Raw genomic sequence first — 22104 nt, forward strand, 5'->3', positions numbered from 1 at the left:
GTGGACTCTCCATGAGCGCCACAGAAGAGCCCCACTAAAGTGACGCACCCCATAAAGCAAATCTATGCCTGCTTTTGCTATCCATACAACCTCCTACCCCAATTGGTTTTAAATATTATTCTCTTTCGTTAGCAAATCTATTTCTTTTTTTTTTTATTTAATAGAAAAATATTTAAAAAGTACCTAAGATATCTTTAATATTTTCAATGTCATAATCGTTCAAAGGATGTATTTTAAGGGTGTATGTTAGTGTCAGTCAAATACAATGTAAATTTCACAGGATATGTTACAGAGCGGTTTGCAAAGCAAGCAGGCCCGCAACAGACTCTTGGGCCGATGATTTATCGGATCGAGATCTCGTTCTTGGGCCGAACGAACCTTATCCCAAAACCCGGCTCGGTACCTCTTACCCCACTTGGCTCACATGATTCTTTGTAGTCATTAATATAATGGCAACCGAATCGAGCCACAGAAAAGAGGTGGAGCCGAACTTTAGAACAGTGAGAGAGAGAGAGAGGAGAGAGAGGGGGGGAGGGGTGGCGGAGAGATGGTGGGCCCCATCTTCTCAACAGTCACTTTTCCCAAACCCTACTGTGCGTTGCCCATCGAGATAATAAAATAAACAAAAATATCCTCCATCACCCCCTCTTCTCTCCCTCTCTCTCTGTCTCTACTCCCTCATTGCCCTCTTCTCTCTCTCTCTCTCTCTGTCTATCCGTCTTTACGCCCTTCCCCCGGCTGACAAGAGCAGCCAAGAAAGAGGACAGAGAGGAGAGAAGAGAGAGAGAGAGAGTGTGTGTGTGTCTACCACCAAACCCTCTGACCCCTAGTAAAGAAGGGGGGAAACCCACACGCGCACACACACTCTCTCTCTAGGAATGAGGAAGAGGGCGGTACTCCACTAATGGCCTCGGCAGCGTCGTCGTCTGCACCAGGGGTGGCGACTTCGGACGCGCCACCACTGGAAGTGCCGCCGTGGCTGAAGTCGCTGCCATTGGCGCCGGAGTTCCACCCCACGCTGCAGGAGTTCCAGGACCCCATCGCCTACATCCTCAAGATCGAGAAGGAGGCCGCCGCCTACGGCATCTGCAAGATCGTTCCGCCGCTCCCCCCGGCCCCCAAGAAGACCGCCGTCGCTAACCTCAACCGCTCCTTCGCCGCCCGCGACCCCGGTGGCAGGAAACCCCCCACCTTCACCACCCGCCAGCAGCAGATCGGCTTCTGCCCCCGCCGCCCCCGCCCCGTCCAGAAGCCCGTCTGGCAGAGCGGCGAGCACTACACACTCCAGCAGTTCGAGACCAAGGCCCGCCAATTTGAGCGCTCCCATCTCCGTCGGGGCGGCGGCGGAGGCGGCGGGCGCAAGGCCTCCTCCGCCGCCGCCACCGCCCCCACCGCCCTCTCCCCGCTCGAGATCGAGACCCTCTTCTGGCGGGCCGCCGCCGACAAGCCCTTCTCGATCGAGTACGCCAACGACATGCCCGGGTCAGGGTTCGCGCCGATGCCTGCTGCCGGCCGGCGCTGGCGCGAGGAGGCCCTGGCCAACGTCGGGGAGTCTGCGTGGAACATGCGGGGCGTGTCGCGTGCCAAGGGCTCGCTCCTCCGGTTCATGAAGGAGGAGATCCCCGGGGTGACATCCCCCATGGTGTACGTAGCCATGTTGTTCAGCTGGTTTGCGTGGCATGTCGAGGACCACGAGCTGCACAGCTTGAATTACCTGCATATGGGTGCAGGCAAGACGTGGTACGGGGTGCCCAGGGATGCCGGACAAGCATTCGAGGAGGTGATCCGGGTGCACGGCTATGGCGGGGAGGTGAATCCTCTCGGTGAGTCCAGCTGCTTCAACATGCTTGTTTCTGCCGCATTTCATGATAACATTTCTTTAGTTAACATTCTGTCTTCATCAGTTGATGCTTTTCTTTACAAGCCTCTCTAAAAATTAGGGCTTCATTGTCATTGTTATATGAAACTTTCAAATTGGAGGAGGAAAGTAACATACATGGATGGGTTGTAGGAATTGTACCTTAGCTGGATACATATTTGACGAAACATTAGCCAATGTCTAAAGGGAAAAGGTTTTAAATCTGTAGGAGTCATACGCAAGCCTGAAAGCCCATAAGAGGCCCAACTTATGGGTAACAAATATGGGAGGCTTTTCCATTGTAGATCTGCTGATTCCTGTGTTTTTACAGTATTCAAGTTGAAGGTCCATGTCTAAGGTTGCCTCTCGACAAACTAGAAAAGTATATTGTAATATCCTTTGAAGTTAGCTCAATTTCCAAGTCATACCAAGATGCTGGTTGTGTAAATCTTGATAGGAACTTGGTGAGAAGCTTAATCAAAGTGCTCTCAGGGTATCCTTCTGATGAATTGGCGACAGTTTTTCTGATAAACATTGTATGGCTTGAGATGATGCTTTTTGGATTAATATGATAGCTGCTGCTCATATAGAAATGCTTCCTACAAGAAGGTTTTTAAGGATCAAGGGTTTTATATCTCATGCGCCGTGCCTTTTGGGGCAATTTTGACATGGTATGGAATGGTCTTAAACCTTATAATGCTGTGTCTTACAGACACTGATGTGCTGAACCTCATCTGATTGGATTATGCTCATTGGTGCATATTACTCCATTTCATTAATTCGGAGTAGGCACATTGAATATGGATCCACGTGCTTCAGCTTGCACTTGGTAAATTGTTTGTCATGAAGTTTTGCTTCATAGTGTTGCTTGTTGAGTTTTGACTACTTAATAAACCTTATTGTTGTGTATGTGACTTGGTTAATTGTCTGCTGATATTAATAAGATCATGACAGTGACTTTTGCACTCCTGGGTGAGAAGACTACTGTTATGTCTCCCGAAGTACTTGTTGGAGCGGGAATCCCATGCTGCAGGTGATGTTGATGCATATACTGCTTTTGGCATATTTACTACCTTTTCCTTTTGATTTTTTTTAACTAATTAATATGTAAATTTTTGTTTCCTAAAAAGCAGGTTGGTTCAGAATGCTGGAGATTTTGTTGTCACGTTTCCTGGGGCTTATCATTCAGGGTTTAGTCATGGTAGGCCATATCTTGTTGTCACTTTTCCTTTTCCGTGTCCTATTATATAATCTAATTGTGCTGAGAAGCTGACCCATATTGATGGATGAATAAAAGGACATGGGTGATGTTGATAATTACTTGTACAGACATACATTTTTCATTCCTTCAACTATATGGACAGCACAACAGTGGCCTAATTATTATCTTATTTAGTTTCTTTGGTGACCTATAAAGAAAGAAGCACACTCGGAAAGTATAAAGATGCATATTATTCTTTATTGTTAGCCAACAGTTGTAGGAAGACAAAGGGAATTCGATTGGAGATAATTGAGATGGATATGTGTTAATACTAGATACTTTAGGAACTAGAGTTACATTAGAGTTAATGGAGCAAACCACAACTAATAAGAGTTAGTTATGATCGTGTTTTCAGTTTGAGGCTTAACTAATTTATAAAACAACATCTTGATAGCAAGATGGTAAGAAACTTGCCATTTGTATCGGACTCTAATCTTCTAGGAAACTGATTTTGATTATGAAATTAATGTACTAATTTTGAGCAGCAGAACTTATGGCAATTTACCACTTCTCTTGATTATTATCTGGATTCTGGTTCTTCTTTTTATAAAGAATACCTCTGTACTAGTCTGGATTTTTAGAGTGTTGGATTTTCCTTTTTTTCTTTCTTTTTCCTTCCTGTTAAGCGTACATGCTACAAGTCTGGGTTCAGTGGAACATGGTTCACAATTTCGGTTATCAGACCTGTACCAGTTGTTGGCTGGACCAATATGGGTCCAGTATGTACCAGCATATTAACATGCAGTATGGAAGCATATTGGTTCAGCATTGAGAGGGAGGGGTTGTGAATGGGTGGCTGGGTAGAGGAGGAGAAGAAGAAAATCAGAAGAAGGAATATCATGCGGCGAGCAGATGAGCAGCGTAAGGAGGAATAAGGACCAGCAGAGAGAGAGAGAGAGAGAGAGAGAGAGAGAGAGAGAGAGATAGAAGTGAGTGATCAACTGAGAGAGAAATAGATCGAGAATGAAAACCTAAGACACTCAAAGCCTCAAACTATATATATATTTAAAATAGACATCTAACTGGGAGTGGGCTGCAAACTGGACTGGACCGAGTAAATAAGCTTGGTCCGCATACCAATTCGGCCTTGGACCAATAAATACCATTGGGTATGGTGTGTGCTCGTCTGGGCAAAGTTAAAAACCCAGTGGAGGGAAAATAAGTTTGTTATTGGAGCTCTAAGGGAAGATTTGGTGATAGCACAACAAAATTCATATTAGTAACTGTGTGCATGATATGTCAGGAGCTCAAGCTTGTGCAGATTTTGCAAAAAAAGAGGTTTTCAACTTAGTATCATAAATGGACATTTTAGTGAAATGGGATCCGTGCAAATTGTATGGCAAAGACTCTAGTTTAAATGAGTTGCTTAACTTTTTTCTTAGGTTGCAAGCCTCAGCATTCTAAGTTTCTAAATGCTGTCCTCTTACTTTATTGTTCATCATTGTCATTGTTGGTTCCTAGATTTAATGGCGACTGAATAAAGAACAAAATTTAAATGAAGAGATGTTTAGTGAAGTCTAGGAAAAGAAGGATGTTACTGAATTTGCATTACTGTAAAGCTTCTATATGATAAACAAACAAAGAAACATTTGTAGCATTATTTGTGCACCAATGGTATCCTTCTGCAGTTGATCAGCAATCTGTATGCAAAGGGGTGAGGATAGAAAGTGCAAGGGTATATGATATATGAAATTAGTCTGAGAAGTATACCACTTTTCTTTGGTATCATCTGAAATAATTTTGTTATACACAGTTGCCAACTGTTAAATGAAACTACAATTATTAGCTGATCCGGGTTGGACTTTCAACATAGCGGTGACAATTAAAAAGACTGATTCGGCTTTTAGCTGTTGTACATCAATCAAGATTATGACTAAATCCAATTTAGGTCTATATCTTGAGTTAACACTGACTGAATAATATGTTTTTAGTTGGCATCTAAAATTATAATTTTTTGATCCGTATGATATCTTTAACCTACATGCTCCATCATCTTACTAATTTCTAGTCATTATGGCTTTGATATACTCACTGATATTTATATCCTCTGAAAATAAGAATTTGTTTTCACCTCACCAGAATTTTATGAATGATTTTGGTTTATGTTATTTTTTTCTGATGTATGCTGAATTAATTTGCACTTTGGTTTTATTACTCGCATTTACTAGAGCCAGTTCATTTTTTTCTTCATAGGATTTAATTGTGGGGAGGCAGCAAATATTGCTACACCTGAATGGTTAAGATTCGCCAAAGAAGCTGCAGTTCGGAGGGCTTCAATAAACTATCCTCCTATGGTGTCTCATTTCCAGTTGCTATATGCACTGGCACTGTCTTTATGCACAAGGTTTGGTCTGGCTGCTTGATTATATTTGTTTTAGTATTTTATATAAGTTTGCACTTTGTCTGTCATTTTGTATGCTAATCTTGTAATTCTGAGTCCAATCTTGACAAGATAGTCTGACCTCCTCTTTAGCACCGCATTAGGCAGAAAAACTCAATGGAAGATGCAATATAAAAAATAGAGTAAGGATGCCAGGAGAAAGATTTTAATGGACAAGAGCACAAAGTAAGAACAATACACTATACTTCAATCTTCCTAGTAGTATTTTGTTTCCCAACAACCAACAGTCATACACGAGTGTATATTATCCCTTGTGCAACAAGTTTTTGCTGTATAGTGGTGTGTTGATCTCCTTCCAATCATGATATTAAGTACTAATCTGAACATTGATGAGTCAATAATTCTTGGGTTTTAATGTCTTTGATTGTTTCCTTTGTGACACATTACCTATGCTAACTTTTGAGGATCTCAAATGATTGTTGATTAAGTAATTACTTTTTTGTAGCACATTGAAGGATGAGGTTACTAGTGTAAAGGAAATAAAGCAATTGTGGCAGTAATTGGTTGGAAGATGAGATTTCAAGCACATGTATACTGACTGTGAATTAGACAAATGTGTCGAACTGCCAAATTCCACCTTGCATAATTGAAAACCTTGCCAGTTAGATATAGTCAGAATACAAGGATCTAGAACTGCTAAAGGAGTATTTGATGATAGATGAGTCCTTTCTCCATCAGTGGGGGTCATAGTGCACATGATTTTGTTGTGGGGTCGATGACATGTAAGGACAAGCAGATGGTTCTTCATATTGAAAAGCATAAGGAACTTAAGCTCAGAGTTATGACCCTGATGAGGCTTGGATTGAACCCGTTGGTTGCCTTATTGGACCGTGAAGAATATATTTTGAAAAAAAGATAAATAAGGTAAATGCCAGAGAAGACAAAAAGCATAGTGGAACTAATTGAACGTTAAGCCTCAAAAACACATGATGGTCAATATGGCAAGTGATCACTGTTTTACAAGAACTGAATAGGGTATATCGGGTGCCTCAACAATTCTTATAAGGAGTAGTGGTATGTATAGTAGTACCATGCTGGTTCAACAAGGTGCCACGACTGGTGTTGGAGCAAGGTTTCACACCTTGGTTTGTCTTTTGGGACCCAGATTGCAAATGTTGGTTTATCTATTGTGTATTTCATTGACTGTTAGCTGTTTTGTGTTTTTTCCCCGTTGATGTCGGAAATGTTTGCTTAGCTTCCTATTAGTAGTTTCAGGGATTTGTTAGAACTTAGTTCACCTGATTTGTATTTGCACCCACAAGGAGGTTCTTAACTTGACATGTATTCACTATTTAATCGAATCACGTGCTTCTTCTGCGTTCTGCTTTCTTCATGAAGGATTATTGTGTTATAAATTTTATTATAGTCATGAAATCTCATAGTTCGTCTGTGTTTTAGTTTGATAAATACAAATTCCCTGGATATAGTTACCCATATGGTGCTTTGAGTGCTAGAAAAATCCTTATTTTTCTTAAGATAGTATAAGGAAGGTTTTCTCAATAAGTTTTACGCCCTATCACATCGTTTTATGTATTGCTTTTCCTTTTACAGGATGCCAACAAGTGACGGAAGTGAGCCACGGAGTTCTAGATTGAAAGATAAGATGAAAGGAGACGGAGAAGAGATGGTCAAAAATGCATTTGTTCAAAATGTGATCCAAAATAATCACCTACTTAGTGTTCTTCTTGACATGGGAGCATCCTGTGTTGTTCTTCCGAAAAAAGCACCTGAAATTCCTTTATGTTCTAATTCACTTGTTAGAAATCAAGTCAAGGTAAAGCCAAGATTATCACATGGCTTATGTAACCATCAGGAAGCTTTAGAAGCATCACGAATTATACCTTCCAATGATGCTGGTCTGGGCTTGAATGCAAGGGTTAGAGACTTCAGTGGGTTATTTTCATTTAGAGGAAATTCTACATCAGTAGAAAATGGTAATATGATTTCATCAGGCTCATGCAACAAATATTTTCGTGCTGATCTCTTCTCTTCCTCATCTGATTCACAAAATTTGGAAGGTGAAAAAGAAGGGACGATACAAGGCGATGGGTTGCTAGATCAAGGACTATTGTCATGTGTCACATGTGGGATTTTGAGCTTTGCATGTGTGGCTGTCATTCAACTAAATGAGGCAACAGCAAAATATCTTATGTCTGCAAACTGTGCTTTCCTTAATGATCATATTATTGGCTCAGGAGAAGTTAGTGGCATAAGCGGAGATACAAATTGGAAGACCAGCAGAAACAACCTGATTACTGACATTGGTAAGCAATAGCATCAACTCTATGTTGTGAACTTTTATTTGAATTATTCATTAAATTTTTAGTTGATTTGTAAGACATTATATTACGCTTCAATATATTGGTATTAAATATACTTGTATTAGCACATACATGGAATTATTTTCAATAACACGTTTTTCTGGTCAAACAAAAATAACCTTCACATCTTGTGATTGAATTGTGTGTTCTTAAGTTAAACTTTTTATTGCTTATGAACTATGAGTGTACAATAGAAGATGAACTATCAAAATATATCAATTGTTGAAATTGTTAAAAATTGTAGCATCCATATCCTAATAAATTATGTTTCATATAATCGATGAGAATTTTTTCACCATAATTCTAAGGTTCCGGCAAATAGGAGGCCACCTTGTGGGATTCACGACCAGCTACCAATATGCTGATATTGTGCTGAATACCTATTGGGCGAAAATTCTGTCAATTACCAAAATTTTCTTTATTGTCCAGCATGTAGCCTTAGGCTACCTTATGGCATCTCTTGATAACATACTTTACCTTGAGAGAGCGAGTAAGGGGAAAAACTACAGTTTTCTCATTTGGAAGGAGCTTATAAACTAGAGTTCAGCAATGCACACTTTTTATCATCTGTACAGGACTCAACAGTGTATCTGTCCTAGCTTTTCTAGATTTTTTTTATCATATGTTTCTAAACTCTTAGATACATTGAACTGTCTAAACTTTCAAATTTGTGGAAATGTTCTTCATATATGAAAAAATGGGTGAATGACGGGCACAGAATTATATAGTACATTCTTAAAAAAAAGGCCTCCTAATCACCTTTCAGCAAAAAATAAGAAAGTCGGTTCATGATTACTGTCAAACTGAAGTTTCTCTTTTTATGAAATTTTAAAATATGTCATACTCTAGAATTGTAGGCTTCTGCCAACCAGGAATTTACTCTTGCACGTTGAGGAGGGTTTTCCTGAGTCGATATTTAATAGTTTTGTTAACCAAATTATTAGACCTTAAAGGACACTTTGGAATAGTAGAATTTAGTGAAGAATCAAACATCAACAAATCTCCCTTGATATTTATTGTTATCTTTATGCTGTACATGTTACTATTTTTTTTCTGCCGGCTTGAGCAACAAGGAAGCTCAGATTGCTGAGTGTCTGTTGGACCATAGACAATCCTAAGATTGGGTGTGAGGATCACGTGAACTGGTCTACATAACCTTCAAATCAGAAGTTAAGACTGATATGATATGTTGGTATGGGCTTGTAGTCTGACCTACTGGTGTAGACAGTTGTTGCTTACACTCTGGACAAATGGAATTGCAGAGGAAACTGAGGGATAAAGTAAGAAATACATATTAATGGTATTAAATCAGACCTGTTGAAGCATTCTTTTCCCTGTTGAGTGTGCATCTAAAGATTTTCTCTTCCTCTGCATTTTGTGAGGGGTCTTGCTGATGAAAAGATTGAGACAGATCACTAGCGTGAAAAAAATCTTGAAGCAGTTTTAAAATTCTTTAACAGGTTGAAACAATAAAAATAATAATGATTAGATAAACACATTTGTTGGGGTTTAGGCTGGTCTGATAGAAATCAAGTGGTATTGGGCATTCCACAGACCAGCTTACTCTTTAACTGAGTAATACCAGTTCATGAGGACCATACTAGACAGTTTTTAATCACTTGAATGAAATTATAAGTGCAAGCTAGAATTCGAGCTCAGAGAACAAAACTTTGTCTTTATTTATGTAATCGGCCCCACACATGTGGTGTGGGAAGTTTTTTTAGTTATAATTCATAAACCGTTAGCATTACTAGCAGTACAAGTCATAACCGTAATTTGTTGTGAGAAGTAGTTAAAAATTTTCTGAAGTACAAAACCACCTCAGTTATCAATATTGTATGAAGTATGATATATTTTGCTACAGTTGTCTAGTATCAGATTACCAACAATTATACTATCTGTTATATAGTGCCTTATATTTTCTCTTCATTACCTTGTTGTGCTTTAAGATTTGACCTTTTTTATTTTCATTCATTGCCAAATCAATTACTGAACTTTTCTGACTTGTGATTTTATCTGGTCAAACCAGGTAGTATTTTCTTGATACATCTAGTTTTCTCTTTGACGTATTTCTTTCTTTTGTTATAAAGCTCGAGTTGAATATTACTTGGTGTTTCTTTCAGCAAATTATTGTAATTTTACTTTATTAGCTACATGTTTTTCGCAGTACAAATTGGAATTGATGTTGAGGATAGAGTGGATGATAACTTCGTTTATTGTAATATTCAGTTCAGGTTTCGGACCAGAGCATGGAAATAGTTTCTGATGTTACATGTCCGAGAGGTGCTTCTGCACTTGATCTTTTAGCTTCTGCTTATGCGGATTCATCAGACGTTGAGGATGAAGATATTCCACATGAGAAGTCTATGTGCTTTGATAAAAATGGCATGAATGAGTCCTCAGAAATACATGGTGCCATTCAGCACTTCAAAACTGCAATTGAACCCCAAGTCCTCTGTTCAAGGGAGGTTGCACATGAGGAAACATACATGCACTTGGATGGAGCAGACAACCAAATTGGTATGTCTGCTCAGAGTTCTCGTGTTGCTGATGTATCAGATACTTTAAATGGACATGCCAACGATGTTGTGGACAACAGTTGCCAACAAAAATCAGAGTTCTCTAGCATGAATCAGCTAGAAGATAGTAAATTAGTAAGTATATCTGATTTAGAGGATAACGGGGTGATGGCAACTTCTAATGCTTCAGTAAAGTTTGTGGAGGAGCCTAAAGATGTGCATGTCAGGGACCTAGATGATGATTGTCAGAATGCTGGAACTACTGAAATTTATTGCAGCAGCTTCAAGTCAACTTCTGTTTCGACAGAAATCTCTGTCAATCATGATTTCTGTGGCAACCCAGTTGTGCCAGAAAAAAGTACAGCAATGCATCCAAAATTAAGAAATGTTGATCCAAAAATGACTAGCTCAACAGGATTAGTTATGCAAGGATCTGACAAAGATTCTTCAAGAATGCATGTATTCTGTCTTGAGCATGCTGCAGAGGTTGAAAAACAACTTCAGCCGATAGGTGGGGTGCATATGATGCTTCTTTGTCATCCAGGTGATTTCTTGAATTGTTTAAATGTGCTTCTCCAATAAAAATGGTTTTATGTTTATTTGCTTTTTGTTCTTTAATGCTTGTCTATAACATGTTTATGTCTGTGTTCTTTGGTTGCTCCTTTTCGTGATATTCTCTATTGGATTGATTTTGATGCATTTAATTGCATAAATTGGTGAAAGAGTTATTTTTAAGATTATTGGAAGTACCATGATAAAATATCTTGCAAAATACCCTTGTTCCTTTTTATTTTTGACATCGATGAGTTATAGATTTCTTTGAGGTTTAACCAACCTTTCATAAGAGTGGACATTGTGATTCATGACATGATGTGCTGAAGTATTTGATCATGGTATGATTGCTAAAGGATGTTACAGACAACTTCAATTTCTAAATCAAATTTGCAAAACTAGAAACACCTCTTGATGTGTGATTCATTGCATGATTTACTTGAGTGTTTGACTTTGCTAAACATACAATTCTTCATTTTATAAATCAAATTTTCACTACTAGAAACTTTTCTTGTTCTCTCTTTCAGGTAAACTTTATTGTATGAAATTAGTTAAGGTTGATAAAATTTAATGCCTAAGAATTGATAACAAAGATAAAATCAATGCATCGTATAGTTTTATGTGAGCAGGTATCACATGTATGTCAATGCCTAAGAAATATCCCTCCATAACTTGTTATATGTTGGTCTGAGTAATATGTAGCCTAGCTTTAGGCTTATACTCTGAAGTCGATGCAAAGACTTAAAGGAGATTCAGAGATTAGCCTTACAATTTATATCATTCCTTGTGCAAAGAAGGGTGATCATTAAGATGATGGAATATCTAACTTATGACAAACTGGATACTGCCATTGTGCCAGGTGGAAGACAAGAGAGGGTATGGGGGAGGACACAACTGGCTTGTTCACTTTTGTCATTAAAGGATGGAGGGATGACCAATGAGATGAAGGGATGCATCAAAATGTCCTTAAAAGAAAGTAGACTGTTGACGCTAGACCTCTCTTTATGTAATGGTGACTTGTTATGAACTAGCAATTAGGATGTCAAGCAGTGATTGGCGCCGCCTGGGCGCTCGCCCGAGCCCAGGCGCTGGGCGCTTCGGGCGAGCGCTTGGGTAAACCAAGGCGACCGAACCAGAATTTTAGGTCTGGTTCGGTCCTGGTTCGGTTGTTAGTTGGTTCAATCGAACCAACTAAACCGATATAACCCCAACCCTAACCTTAACCCTAACCCAACACTAACCTGTTGCCGCTGCCGCTCTCGATCCCGATCCCGATCGCGATCTCGTCGCTCGCTGCCGCTGCTCCCGCTGTCGCTGCTCGTGCCTCCTGCGAGCCCTCCCGCTGCTCGCGCCTCCCGCGAGCCCTCTCGCCTCCTGCGAGCCCTCCCGCTGCTCGCGCCTTCCGCTCCCTTTCCCTTTCCCGCTGCCGCCGCTGATGCTGCTGCTGCCGCTGCCGCCGCTCGCCGCCGCCGCTCGCCGCTGCTTCCTTGTTTTTCCTTTAGCAGGTTTATACTGTTAATGTGATTATATTTATTAATTATATTATATATTTTTATATTTTTATTTAAAATTTTAAATATTTATATTTATTAATTATATTTTATATTTTTATATTTTAGCGCCTCGCTTCGCTCGAGCGAGCGCCTAGCGCCTCGGGCGTTTTTGGATCTTGGCGCCTAGCGCTTTTTAAATCACTGATGTCAAGGCCAGAGGTGAACCAATCCTAAAGGAATTCATTTGTCCAAGGAATCATGGATGTGGACACCATCATACGCGATCATTATTACTCAGCAAGCTTGATATCGATTAAGCTCAGTTCCCAGCCTTCCAACAAGTATGTCTTGATGTATAAATGACTGGTGCTACTGTTTATAATCTGAGTCAGGTTTTCTGTAACTTGGTGGGCAGCATTAGGGGAACGAAGTAGATAGTTTTCTTGTGAAAGTAGGGTATTATAAACCCTACATTGGGATGCCAACTTGTTTATTTACTAGTGAAGCTGTTTTGTTGGTTTTTACACCAATAATTAGTTAAACTTTATGCCAAATTAGATTTTATCCAATGCATCTCCTATGGGAAGATGTTTAATAATAGGGTAGTATCCTTTCATTGATATCAACTCCCTTGCATGTTGCCAGAGAAAGTTGCATGTTTAGGTGCAGGAAAAGTTATTACATTGAAAACGTATAATGTCTGGAAGTTTATGCATGTGTCCAGAGAAAGTCGTTTGTTAGCTGCTAGAAAAGCTGCTGTATTGAAAATACTTAATGCCAGGAAATTTAGGTTGATTTGTGCAACATACTTTATCCATCTTCCTTTGAAGTACCTCTGATGTGGTATAGTAGTGAAGTTGGCCTTCAACTGTGTGTTTGACAGAAATCTCTGTTCATTTGCTTTGGGAAACTAGGGAGTGCTGTTTTGCTGATGTGTTTTGATCTTATTAGGTCTGATATGTGGAATTCCCTGCTAGATCATTTTTTTACTGATGCCCGTGTTCTGGAATAAAGGTTTCTCATAAGATTTGAGCAATGCTTCCATTGGTAGCTTGTGTTGGTTTATTCCTGATTCCTGATTTTACATTAGCTTTTCCAACATAGGGTTGTGCCAAATTTCCTAATTCTCATTGCAACTTGAATGTAATTTATTTGATGTGATCATTCTTACTGTTCATATGACCATTGGAGGGAGAGTCCTAGTGTCACTGTAAGGTTGCACTTCTGTGACATGTGTGACTAGGTTTGAGTCCTGGAACAGTCTCTCCTCTTGCAGGGTAATGCTACTTGCATTAACCTCCAAGATTGGCATCAGTGGAGGCTCTTGCACCAGGTTGTCCTTTTTTTCTATTTTGCCATTGGTTACGAGTTGTGTCAGCTGCAAAATACAGGCCCATTTTGCCAAACTAGCAACAGTTGCTTTAACTTGAATCTTGCACTAGAAAATACAGGTCTTGTAATATACTTGAAATGCACTGATGTCATCCTTTGGTATTATATTGTCTTCAAACTTTATATAGGTTTTCTACCTTTGTCGTTGGTTGTATTGGAGTGATATAAACTTGAGTGATTTATGTTGTAAATGGGTATATTTCTCTCTCGAGAACATTCAACCGTTGATGAAGGTGCATACACAATTAACACCTGAAACACAAGTTTGAGCTGCATAATAACTGTGTAAATGGTTCTTTCATTCAATTGACAGTATCCTTTTGTATTTGTTTTCTAATGTGAGTTCTTTATGGACATGTAAACGTATGCAGACTATCCCAAAATAGAATCAGAAGCAAAGTTGTTGGCGGAAGAACTAGGAATTGGTTATATATGGAAAGATGTAAAGTTCCAGGAGGCAAATAAACAAGATCAAGAAAGAATCAAAGCGGCCTTAGAGGATGAAGAAGTCATGCCCATGAATAGTGATTGGACAGTGAAACTGGGAATCAACCTGTATTATACTGCCAACCTTAGCAAATCTCCCCTCTACAGCAAGCAAATGCCATATAATCCAATTATATACAAGGTTTTTGGTCGCAATTCCATGGGTAACTCCCCTGTAAAGCCAAAGGCCAACGGGAGGCGCCCAGGAAGACAGAGGAAAATAGTTGTTGCTGGTAGGTGGTGTGGAAAGGTTTGGATGTCAAACCAGGTCCACCCGTATTTAGCCCACAGAATGGAAGCTCAGGAGCAAGAACATACAGAAGAGCTTTATTCACTTGATATCGATCAGAAGCCTTTGATCGAGATAGATATTGAGCATTCCAGCAAAGCATCATCCAAAAGGAACTCATCAGGTAGCAGTGTGGCAACAAAAAATTCTGGAAAGAAGAGGAAGAAGCCTTCGAGCAAGGCAAAATCCAAGAAACGCAGATGCACCATGGCAGACGCAGATTCAAAATCTGAAGATGTATCCGGAACTTCTGCATCCTCGCTTGGGAGAACTTTGAGAAGCAACCATCGCAGGCAGAATGTAAGCACTAGCCTACAGAAATCGAGTTTGAAAGATGAATCAGGAGGCCCTAGCACGCGTCTCAGGAACCGATCATCCAAGTGTGAAGAGGTTAAGAAGAAATTAGCTATCAAGAAGCAATCTAGAAAGAAGAAAGCCAATACTACTCAAACTGCAAACCTTGCACTCAAGGATGAGGAGCAAGAATTTACATGTGATATTGAGGGGTGCACTATGAGCTTCAGCACGAAGCAAGATCTGGCCTTACACAAGCGGGACATTTGCCCTGTTAAAGGGTGCGGGAAGAAGTTCTTCTCACACAAGTATCTAGTGCAGCACCGGAAGGTGCACATGGATGACCGGCCCTTGGTTTGTCCGTGGAAGGGGTGCAAGATGACATTCAAGTGGCCATGGGCACGAACTGAACATATAAGGGTGCATACTGGTGATCGCCCTTACGTCTGCTGGGAACCAGGGTGTGGCCAGACATTCCGGTTTGTATCAGATTTTAGCCGTCACAAGCGCAAAACTGGCCATTCGGCAAAAAAGGGCCGAAGATGACCAAGTATGAAGACGATGGAGTCTCATCTGATGCAGGAGGAGAATCCGGCGGTTGTACATTAATGTTCTTGATTAAAATTGTTATCGCTTGTTGATCAAGATAGGGTAGGAGCCTAGCTGCATTTTCTTTTTTTGCCTTGGTTAGTCAACACTAATCGTTCTATCATTAATCCAATCAATTCGACATTGATTTCTAAGTTATCTAATCAATCAGATGAGACTGATGTCGATGCAGATGTAGACATAGATGCCTGTTTTGAACAATCAGCTGGCAGCCATGAAGAACATGCCTAACATAGCTGCTGCTTAGAAGCTTGTTTGATTATGTTGATTATTTCTGTGCAATAACTGACACTCATGTATTGGGTTGCATTTAATTCCAATCTATCAATGATATGTTAGTAACTTCAACTTCTCCATTCTGTCTCCAATCTATTAATAGCATAGAGCAGGAGAGAGCATTGCCAGTTCAACATATGCATATTGGTACCCCACCCCCCCCACACCCTTCTCTTGATGCATAATCATCCATTGCATGTTGATATTATCTGGAACTCGTATAGCAGTGATTAGATTGCTAGTTTAGGTCAATGCTAGTATGTGCTAAAGATACTTAAACCTATGAATATGTATTTCCAATATGTTGCTACTTCTGCACTGTATTTTTTCTTATCATTTGTTTTGCTCCATTAATCATTAGGTGACTTGTGTAAGCAACCTCATTAAAGATTCTTCTTCTTACTTGGGTGAATGGATTTAAGGAGATGGTTGAGACCATTGAAACCTGAAGAATCATGCATGCATCAAAAGAAGGGAAATAGAAACTTCGATTTGTTCCACTGGAGTGTGCATATGATTGATTGATCTATTGTCAATATCTTCCAAGCGTATGAATTACATGATATTTGCCTTCAAAGTTCATCCTTGAAAGATTGGCTGATGTTTTGATGGGATAAGAAGCTTCCGTGGCGATGCCACACCGCATCCTGATGTAGCCTCGCTCTCCCCACGAGTTCTTCACCCGAGCGGTGTCGTCTTCGTCCCCGGAGACGGTGCACGTCGGAGCCAGTGGACCAGCTTCGGAAGTCCTCGTTCGCCATGTCGGCGAACCCGTTGAGCCCGAGCTTGTAGGGAGTCTCCTTATTATTGAAGGCGTGGATGAACTCCTCGTTCTCCCTGAACTCGTCGAACTGCTTCCGCGCCTCGTCGGGGTGCCGCGACACCCTGTGGTGGCTCCGCCACCGCTCGTACGAGTCCCACAGGCTCTCCTCCGACGCCAAGTCCTTGTCGCCGAACGGGATGGCTCGTGCGAACGCAGAAGCGAGCACCGGCGAGAAGACGCTCTCCATCGTGCCCACTTGAGTACTGGGAATCCATAGAGTGAAGCTTTGGTTGTTATAGACGGAGAGGAAGCTTGCAACGAGAAGCTTCCTCTTTACTTAAATTTCTCTAATTCTCCTCATATCATAATACTAATTATCTCACAGACCATATTATCTACATGTTAATATCATCATAAGAAAAGTTGTAATCAGATGTGGCAATGCAAAAGCCACTTGCACAGGAAAAGTAGAGTGATAATGCAAGTAGGAGAGTTGTAATTGAGATTTCATTTACAGATAACACAATAATTGCAAGCAAACAAAATAATAGGGATGACGAAACATCCTCCGGTTTGATCCCGAAGTCACGGATCCATTGTAAGATCTCATATCGGGGTGAGAGAGACGGCTCGAGTGGGCAATCGAGGTGGCAAGTGGACTCCCGAGATGTTGCAAGGTCTCGACGATTGATCCATCGATCGTCTCAGGGAGCGACTTATCTGTTAGAGGAAGCTCGGGGTTGTCCCGAGGTGTGTCTTGACCTTCTAGAAGCGTTTAGAATCACTCTGAGGTGCTCTTTAGGCATGCCTGGGTCCTACATAAGCGATTAGCGTCAAGAGATATCTCGACCCGACCCTTCCGACACTCAAGTCAGTAGAGTAGGTGCAAAGAGTTTAGTAGCTCAAAAGAGTTCGGATAGAGCCCGCTTGCCCTTGTTTGGTTTAGGAGCTTGGGTTTTATACCTAAGCGATTGATGACGTGAGACCAACGATGAGTTAGGATATCTCCTACTTGACTCGGGGATTATCGATAGTCGTAACTGATGAGCACGTCCTTCGGAGGATGACTATGATGATATGACTCTTGACCTATCTTGGATAGGCAGGGGATGATCCCCCGTGCCTTTCGTCCATAAGGAAGAGCTAGGGATGTTGAGCCATGCTGATTGGTTTTAATGCGTACAAGCGTTCTCTTACGAGTGGGCCTAATTGCCCATGCCTTGGACTAGGTGACGGGACGAGTAGACAGCACTTTATTTTTCCTATCAACAAGGACGAGTTGGTAATGTTATCTTCCCTATGAACAACCAACCAGCGCTGTGTAATTGTGCATGCGTCAACTGAGCTAACAAGCAAAGACACACTGTTGGACTTTTGAGGATTTCTTACCACAAGGGACTGACCATGATTCAGAAAACAGAACAAAGAAGAAAGAACATTTCTTGATTGCCATTCCAACAGACCGAAGAACAAGATTATGAGGAGATGATGATCAAGCAAAGAGGAAACCTTGATCACATAAATCAACCCCATGATTCAAAAAACAGAACAAAGAAGAAAGAACATTTCTTTATTGCCATTCCAACAGAAGGAAGATGAGGTGAGGAGATGATGATCAAGTAAAGAGGAAACCTTGATCACATAAATCAACCCACATGCTCTGTTTAGCAAGAAAATTATGTGCATAAAAGGAGCTGTTTAAACTGATCAACCAATCAACTGATATAAGAAGGAAACTGAGCAAGTCGTAGCCAAGAAATAAAAAACCCGAAAAGATAAGAGATGGAATACACCCGTTTTCCGAATTCAGATGCTTTGGCTGCAGGCAACCTCAACACACCATCAATAAGTTTGCAAAGCTTTCATATAACGGTTCTCTCGTAATTTATAAAATTTTCAAGATTGGCAGTCCCAGGCTTGCCAATCTACCCTAGAATCATAATGGTATCTGGAAGTATCAACAAACTTTCATCAAAACATCCATGCTGGACACAAGTTCTTCAGTCCTTAATGTCAACAATGTGACGACCGATGCAGAGCTCAAATTCCCTAAAGCAGGAAAGTGTATGAGGCAGCCATAAGTTTTGTATCTAGGCAAAGTGGCAAACAACTTAAAACTGCAGAACTTTTCTCTCTAAGATTGTCATATAAGCTATACGGACAAGCGAAGATGGGCAAGTATTCTGGTTTCTGGTATAAAATCTAGATAGATGAGTGTGCATCAAGAGTCAGAAGGTGCAGGTATATATCCGTTGAACCAGTAAAATGACAGAAACATGATGGTTCTTAAGACAAAATGGACAAAACGGTACTTCCATTAAGTTAAACACAATGTTGATAAGGGCTATTATGATTAAACAAGAAGAAGATCAAATTGCTTCATAGTATAAGCAGCCATAGAAGAAGAAAACCAGTAGAACAATAGAAGAAAGAACAAAGAAGAACGAGAAAAGATAAGGAAAACAAGGAAACAGCCAAATTTTTTGTTCTATTTGATGCGGTAAAGACTCAGTTCATCAACCATTTGCTCCACCCCTCCCTAAAAAGACATCAGGTTCTCTTTTGCAAATAAATGGTCCTAATGAGACCTGGTAAAAAAACAATTCACTCAAGTCTCTTGTTGTTTACTCGATCATTAGTTTATTAACTGATAAACAGGATTGAACGTGAAACATGACAACTCATAATCTATGCTGTATTAGATCAGAAAATGAGAAAACTGCATCTTCAGCTAAAGTTTCTCGAATGCTGGATACTAATCAATATAGTCTTTTGCCTAGAACAACCAACTCAAAACCATGGTCTTGGCTTTCTTGATTTGTTTTGCCCATTACCTGCATTAAGTTGCCTTCATATTGACCCATCACAGAGGTCAATGACTATCCTGTGGGGGCTTGCAAAAATGACAAGGTCCCAATATTCTATCTACTTAGGTATATAACATCAAACAGAACCTCTTATGAGAATTTAATATAAAAATTGCACCAAGAAATGAAGTGCAATTACCACCATTCATGTCAATCAAGCAACCTAGCTAATGAAAGCCTTTCTTCATCTCCAACTTAACAGTTATTTCTGGCAAAAGTTAACATCTACAATATTCCGTAATCATTTGACAAAATCTTCCTTCACAGGTTCATTATAACTAACCACATCAGATTGCTCTCACTTTATGTTGACTCATAATCTAGGTCAAGGCTCAATTGAAGCAGATTACAACCTTGATATATTCGTTAAGATTCTATCCTTTTCAGGTGTCCTATTATCGTTCTCACAAAATATAAATTTTAGGTATGGTTCCAAATGAGAGCAATCTTTTCTAAGATATCTCTTAGACTTATATATATACCAAGGATTTATATATGTCCTCTGCTTGGATGGTCAAAGCATTTTTGGCTGATCAAAACTTCTAATACCGAATGATCCGTTGTATATTGTGAAATGATGGGAGGTAGAGGTACAATTGATTTACGGATCAGTTGTTATTGCTGCTAATGGCTGCTTTTCATATTGAATAGCTTAAACTGCAGTTGACAAGGAATTCTTTCTACAACAGGATTAGCCTTACAGGTCTCGGAACAAGCACTACAAAAATTTATCAATTAAAAAAAACCTAAAGTTTAATTCGAGTTTCAGTATAAAAATAACAAATGAAATAGACAAGGGCCAAATCCTAGAGCCAACAAAATCAAGTGAAATAGAGCATAAGAAAAACAATTCATTAAACATAAGTCATTTCTGTGGCTTTATCCTTGGCACAGAAACATAGACCATTCTCATCTACAACTTATAGTTCTATAACCTCACAATTCATCCATGGTTTGCTATAAGAGCTACCAAACCATGACACAAAACAAACCTTTTAACAGAAAAGCCCCTAGCAGTGCATACAGGAATCATGAGCTCTATTTCCCTGTCCACAAATGTGGAGAATCAGGCAAACAGGGTAGCCAAACATTACATATCATGTCAAGTTATAGATTCTTGTTGACCGAAAGGCACTCCGCAGAACATTTGCTCAAAGCCACAATTTGAGCCATTGTCTGTGTGCAGGTAATGCTACAGCATCCACATCACAAATAAGCAAGAGAAAATTACATCCAGTTATCAGTAGATAGATACTGTTGACGGATATAATAAGGTATCACATGGATGCAGCAAAAAGACATGGTCATAAATATGGAATTAGAAGTTGTTACACATCGTTTTAGAATGAGTTGCGATTTCTTCCTTCAGGTGAAAGAGTTTACTGAGGAAAGATTGCATTGACTAAGTACCGCAACATACTGTATCCTGAACCAATAAATGGGAGTAATACTTCTCCTACCCATCTTATGTTTTCGAAAGGGCGCAATCAATCAACCACATCCAAGTCAAGATAGACGCAAAAGCGAGGAAAACTTGAAACTTTAATCTGATAATCTCTAACCAGATCTATTTTGCCTTGTAACGGAGGCGCTTCCTCAACTTCCTTTGCTTGTGCTTGTTCATCTTCCTCTTCCTCTTCTTCTTCACGCTATCTGCCCACACGGTCGTCGTGCCGCCGCTGCCGTCACCGTCGAGATCGGCCGGTCCATCTGGCGAGGGGACATTGATCGGGGCGGCAAGGAAACAGTGGGGGAAAGCAGGGTACGCCTGAAGGGTGTGGCGGAGCGAGGGCGGCGGCCCTCCTCCGGCGGCGGCATCGGGGAGAGGAGGGAGGAGAGGCGATCTTTGGGGAGGGTTTTGGTGCGGGAGAGGAGAGAGATAGGGATCGGGAGTAGGGAGCTCGTCAAAAGAGACGAGGAAGCGGAGAGCACGACGAGGAGGCGGTTTCTTGAGGAGGAGATCGCGAAGGAGTGACGCCATTGAAGAGGGAGGAGAGAGAGAGAGAGAGAGAGAGAGAGAGAGGGAGATAGGGAAGAGCCGAGAAGAGGAGAGGGTTTTTGATGGGAGTCGGGATTCGAAGTTGAATCACGAGTCGACTCGGCGAACCGAAACTTGGCCACGACGGGAGCGCATTTTGAGTCACGAGTCGACTCGGGGAACCCAATCTTGGCCCGAATCGGGTCGGATGTGAGATTTGCAACCTTATTTGCGTATGAATTGGAATATCTTTTATAATGTTAATTGACTTTAGGAGGACTAACAAATAATAAATACTTCACATCAAATCAATAAATTCCTTAAGGCAAATAATATACAAAAATTCCAAATCAAATAAGATATTCCGTATATAAGCTCTCGATGGATATGTATGTATGTGATTTAAGACAGTCAATTATAGATGTTTTAAGACAATATGAAAAACTACAAAAATTACATATATTGTCTCCTAAACTAAATTAAAGTTCCATGTATATATATTCTTATAAAACTCAAAAAGATTTATGGATTAGAAAACCATGAAATTGACTTGCTTCAGTGCAACTTGAATCCTCACAATTGAAGCTTGAAGCTGGATGTAGCTTTTGTATTCTCATCCCAAAAGGATGCCATGAACTGGCTGAATGCCAACAGGCCTAATAGCCTAACAATCTCTAACTTTACTCCCTCCCTGCCATGATCGGTTGAGCCGACCTGCACCAACTTTGGAATCCTTTTGGAAGGA

At 40.4% G+C, this 22104-nt stretch overlaps 2 protein-coding genes across 4 annotated transcripts; one reads left to right on the forward strand and one right to left on the reverse strand.

Moving 5' to 3' along the window:
* The first annotated feature begins 697 nt into the window (after positions 1-697).
* Positions 698-15646, forward strand: LOC103970732 (lysine-specific demethylase REF6). Of its 2 annotated transcripts, XM_009384640.3 has the most exons (8): positions 698-1823; positions 2813-2891; positions 2992-3059; positions 5313-5463; positions 7072-7454; positions 7539-7784; positions 10071-10904; positions 14169-15646. In XM_009384640.3, the coding sequence occupies exons 1-8, from the start codon at positions 905-907 to the stop codon at positions 15410-15412; spliced, it is 3924 nt and encodes a 1307-aa protein (XP_009382915.2). In that variant the 5' UTR covers positions 698-904; the 3' UTR covers positions 15413-15646. The 2 variants fall into 2 exon arrangements, with proteins under 2 accessions (XP_009382915.2, XP_009382914.2); XM_009384639.3 differs by having other exon boundaries at positions 7072-7784.
* Positions 15647-16226: 580 nt separating this feature from the next.
* On the reverse strand, positions 16227-21468 carry LOC135597112 (thiol protease SEN102-like). Of its 2 annotated transcripts, none has more exons than XM_065089638.1 (2): positions 20944-21440; positions 16227-16777 (listed from the first exon to the last, which is right to left on the reverse strand). In XM_065089638.1, exon 2 carries the CDS (start codon positions 16759-16761, stop codon positions 16324-16326), a length of 438 nt encoding a protein of 145 aa, XP_064945710.1. In that variant the 5' UTR covers positions 16762-16777; positions 20944-21440; the 3' UTR covers positions 16227-16323. The 2 variants fall into 2 exon arrangements, 1 of the variants encoding a protein (XP_064945710.1); XR_010481119.1 differs by lacking the exon at positions 16227-16777 and adding an exon at positions 16798-18563 and having other exon boundaries at positions 20944-21468.
* Between the last annotated feature and the right edge of the window lie 636 nt (positions 21469-22104).

Source organism: Musa acuminata, chromosome BXJ1-11 (genome assembly GCF_036884655.1).
Source record: "Musa acuminata AAA Group cultivar baxijiao chromosome BXJ1-11, Cavendish_Baxijiao_AAA, whole genome shotgun sequence".
Taxonomy (NCBI): domain Eukaryota; kingdom Viridiplantae; phylum Streptophyta; class Magnoliopsida; order Zingiberales; family Musaceae; genus Musa; species Musa acuminata.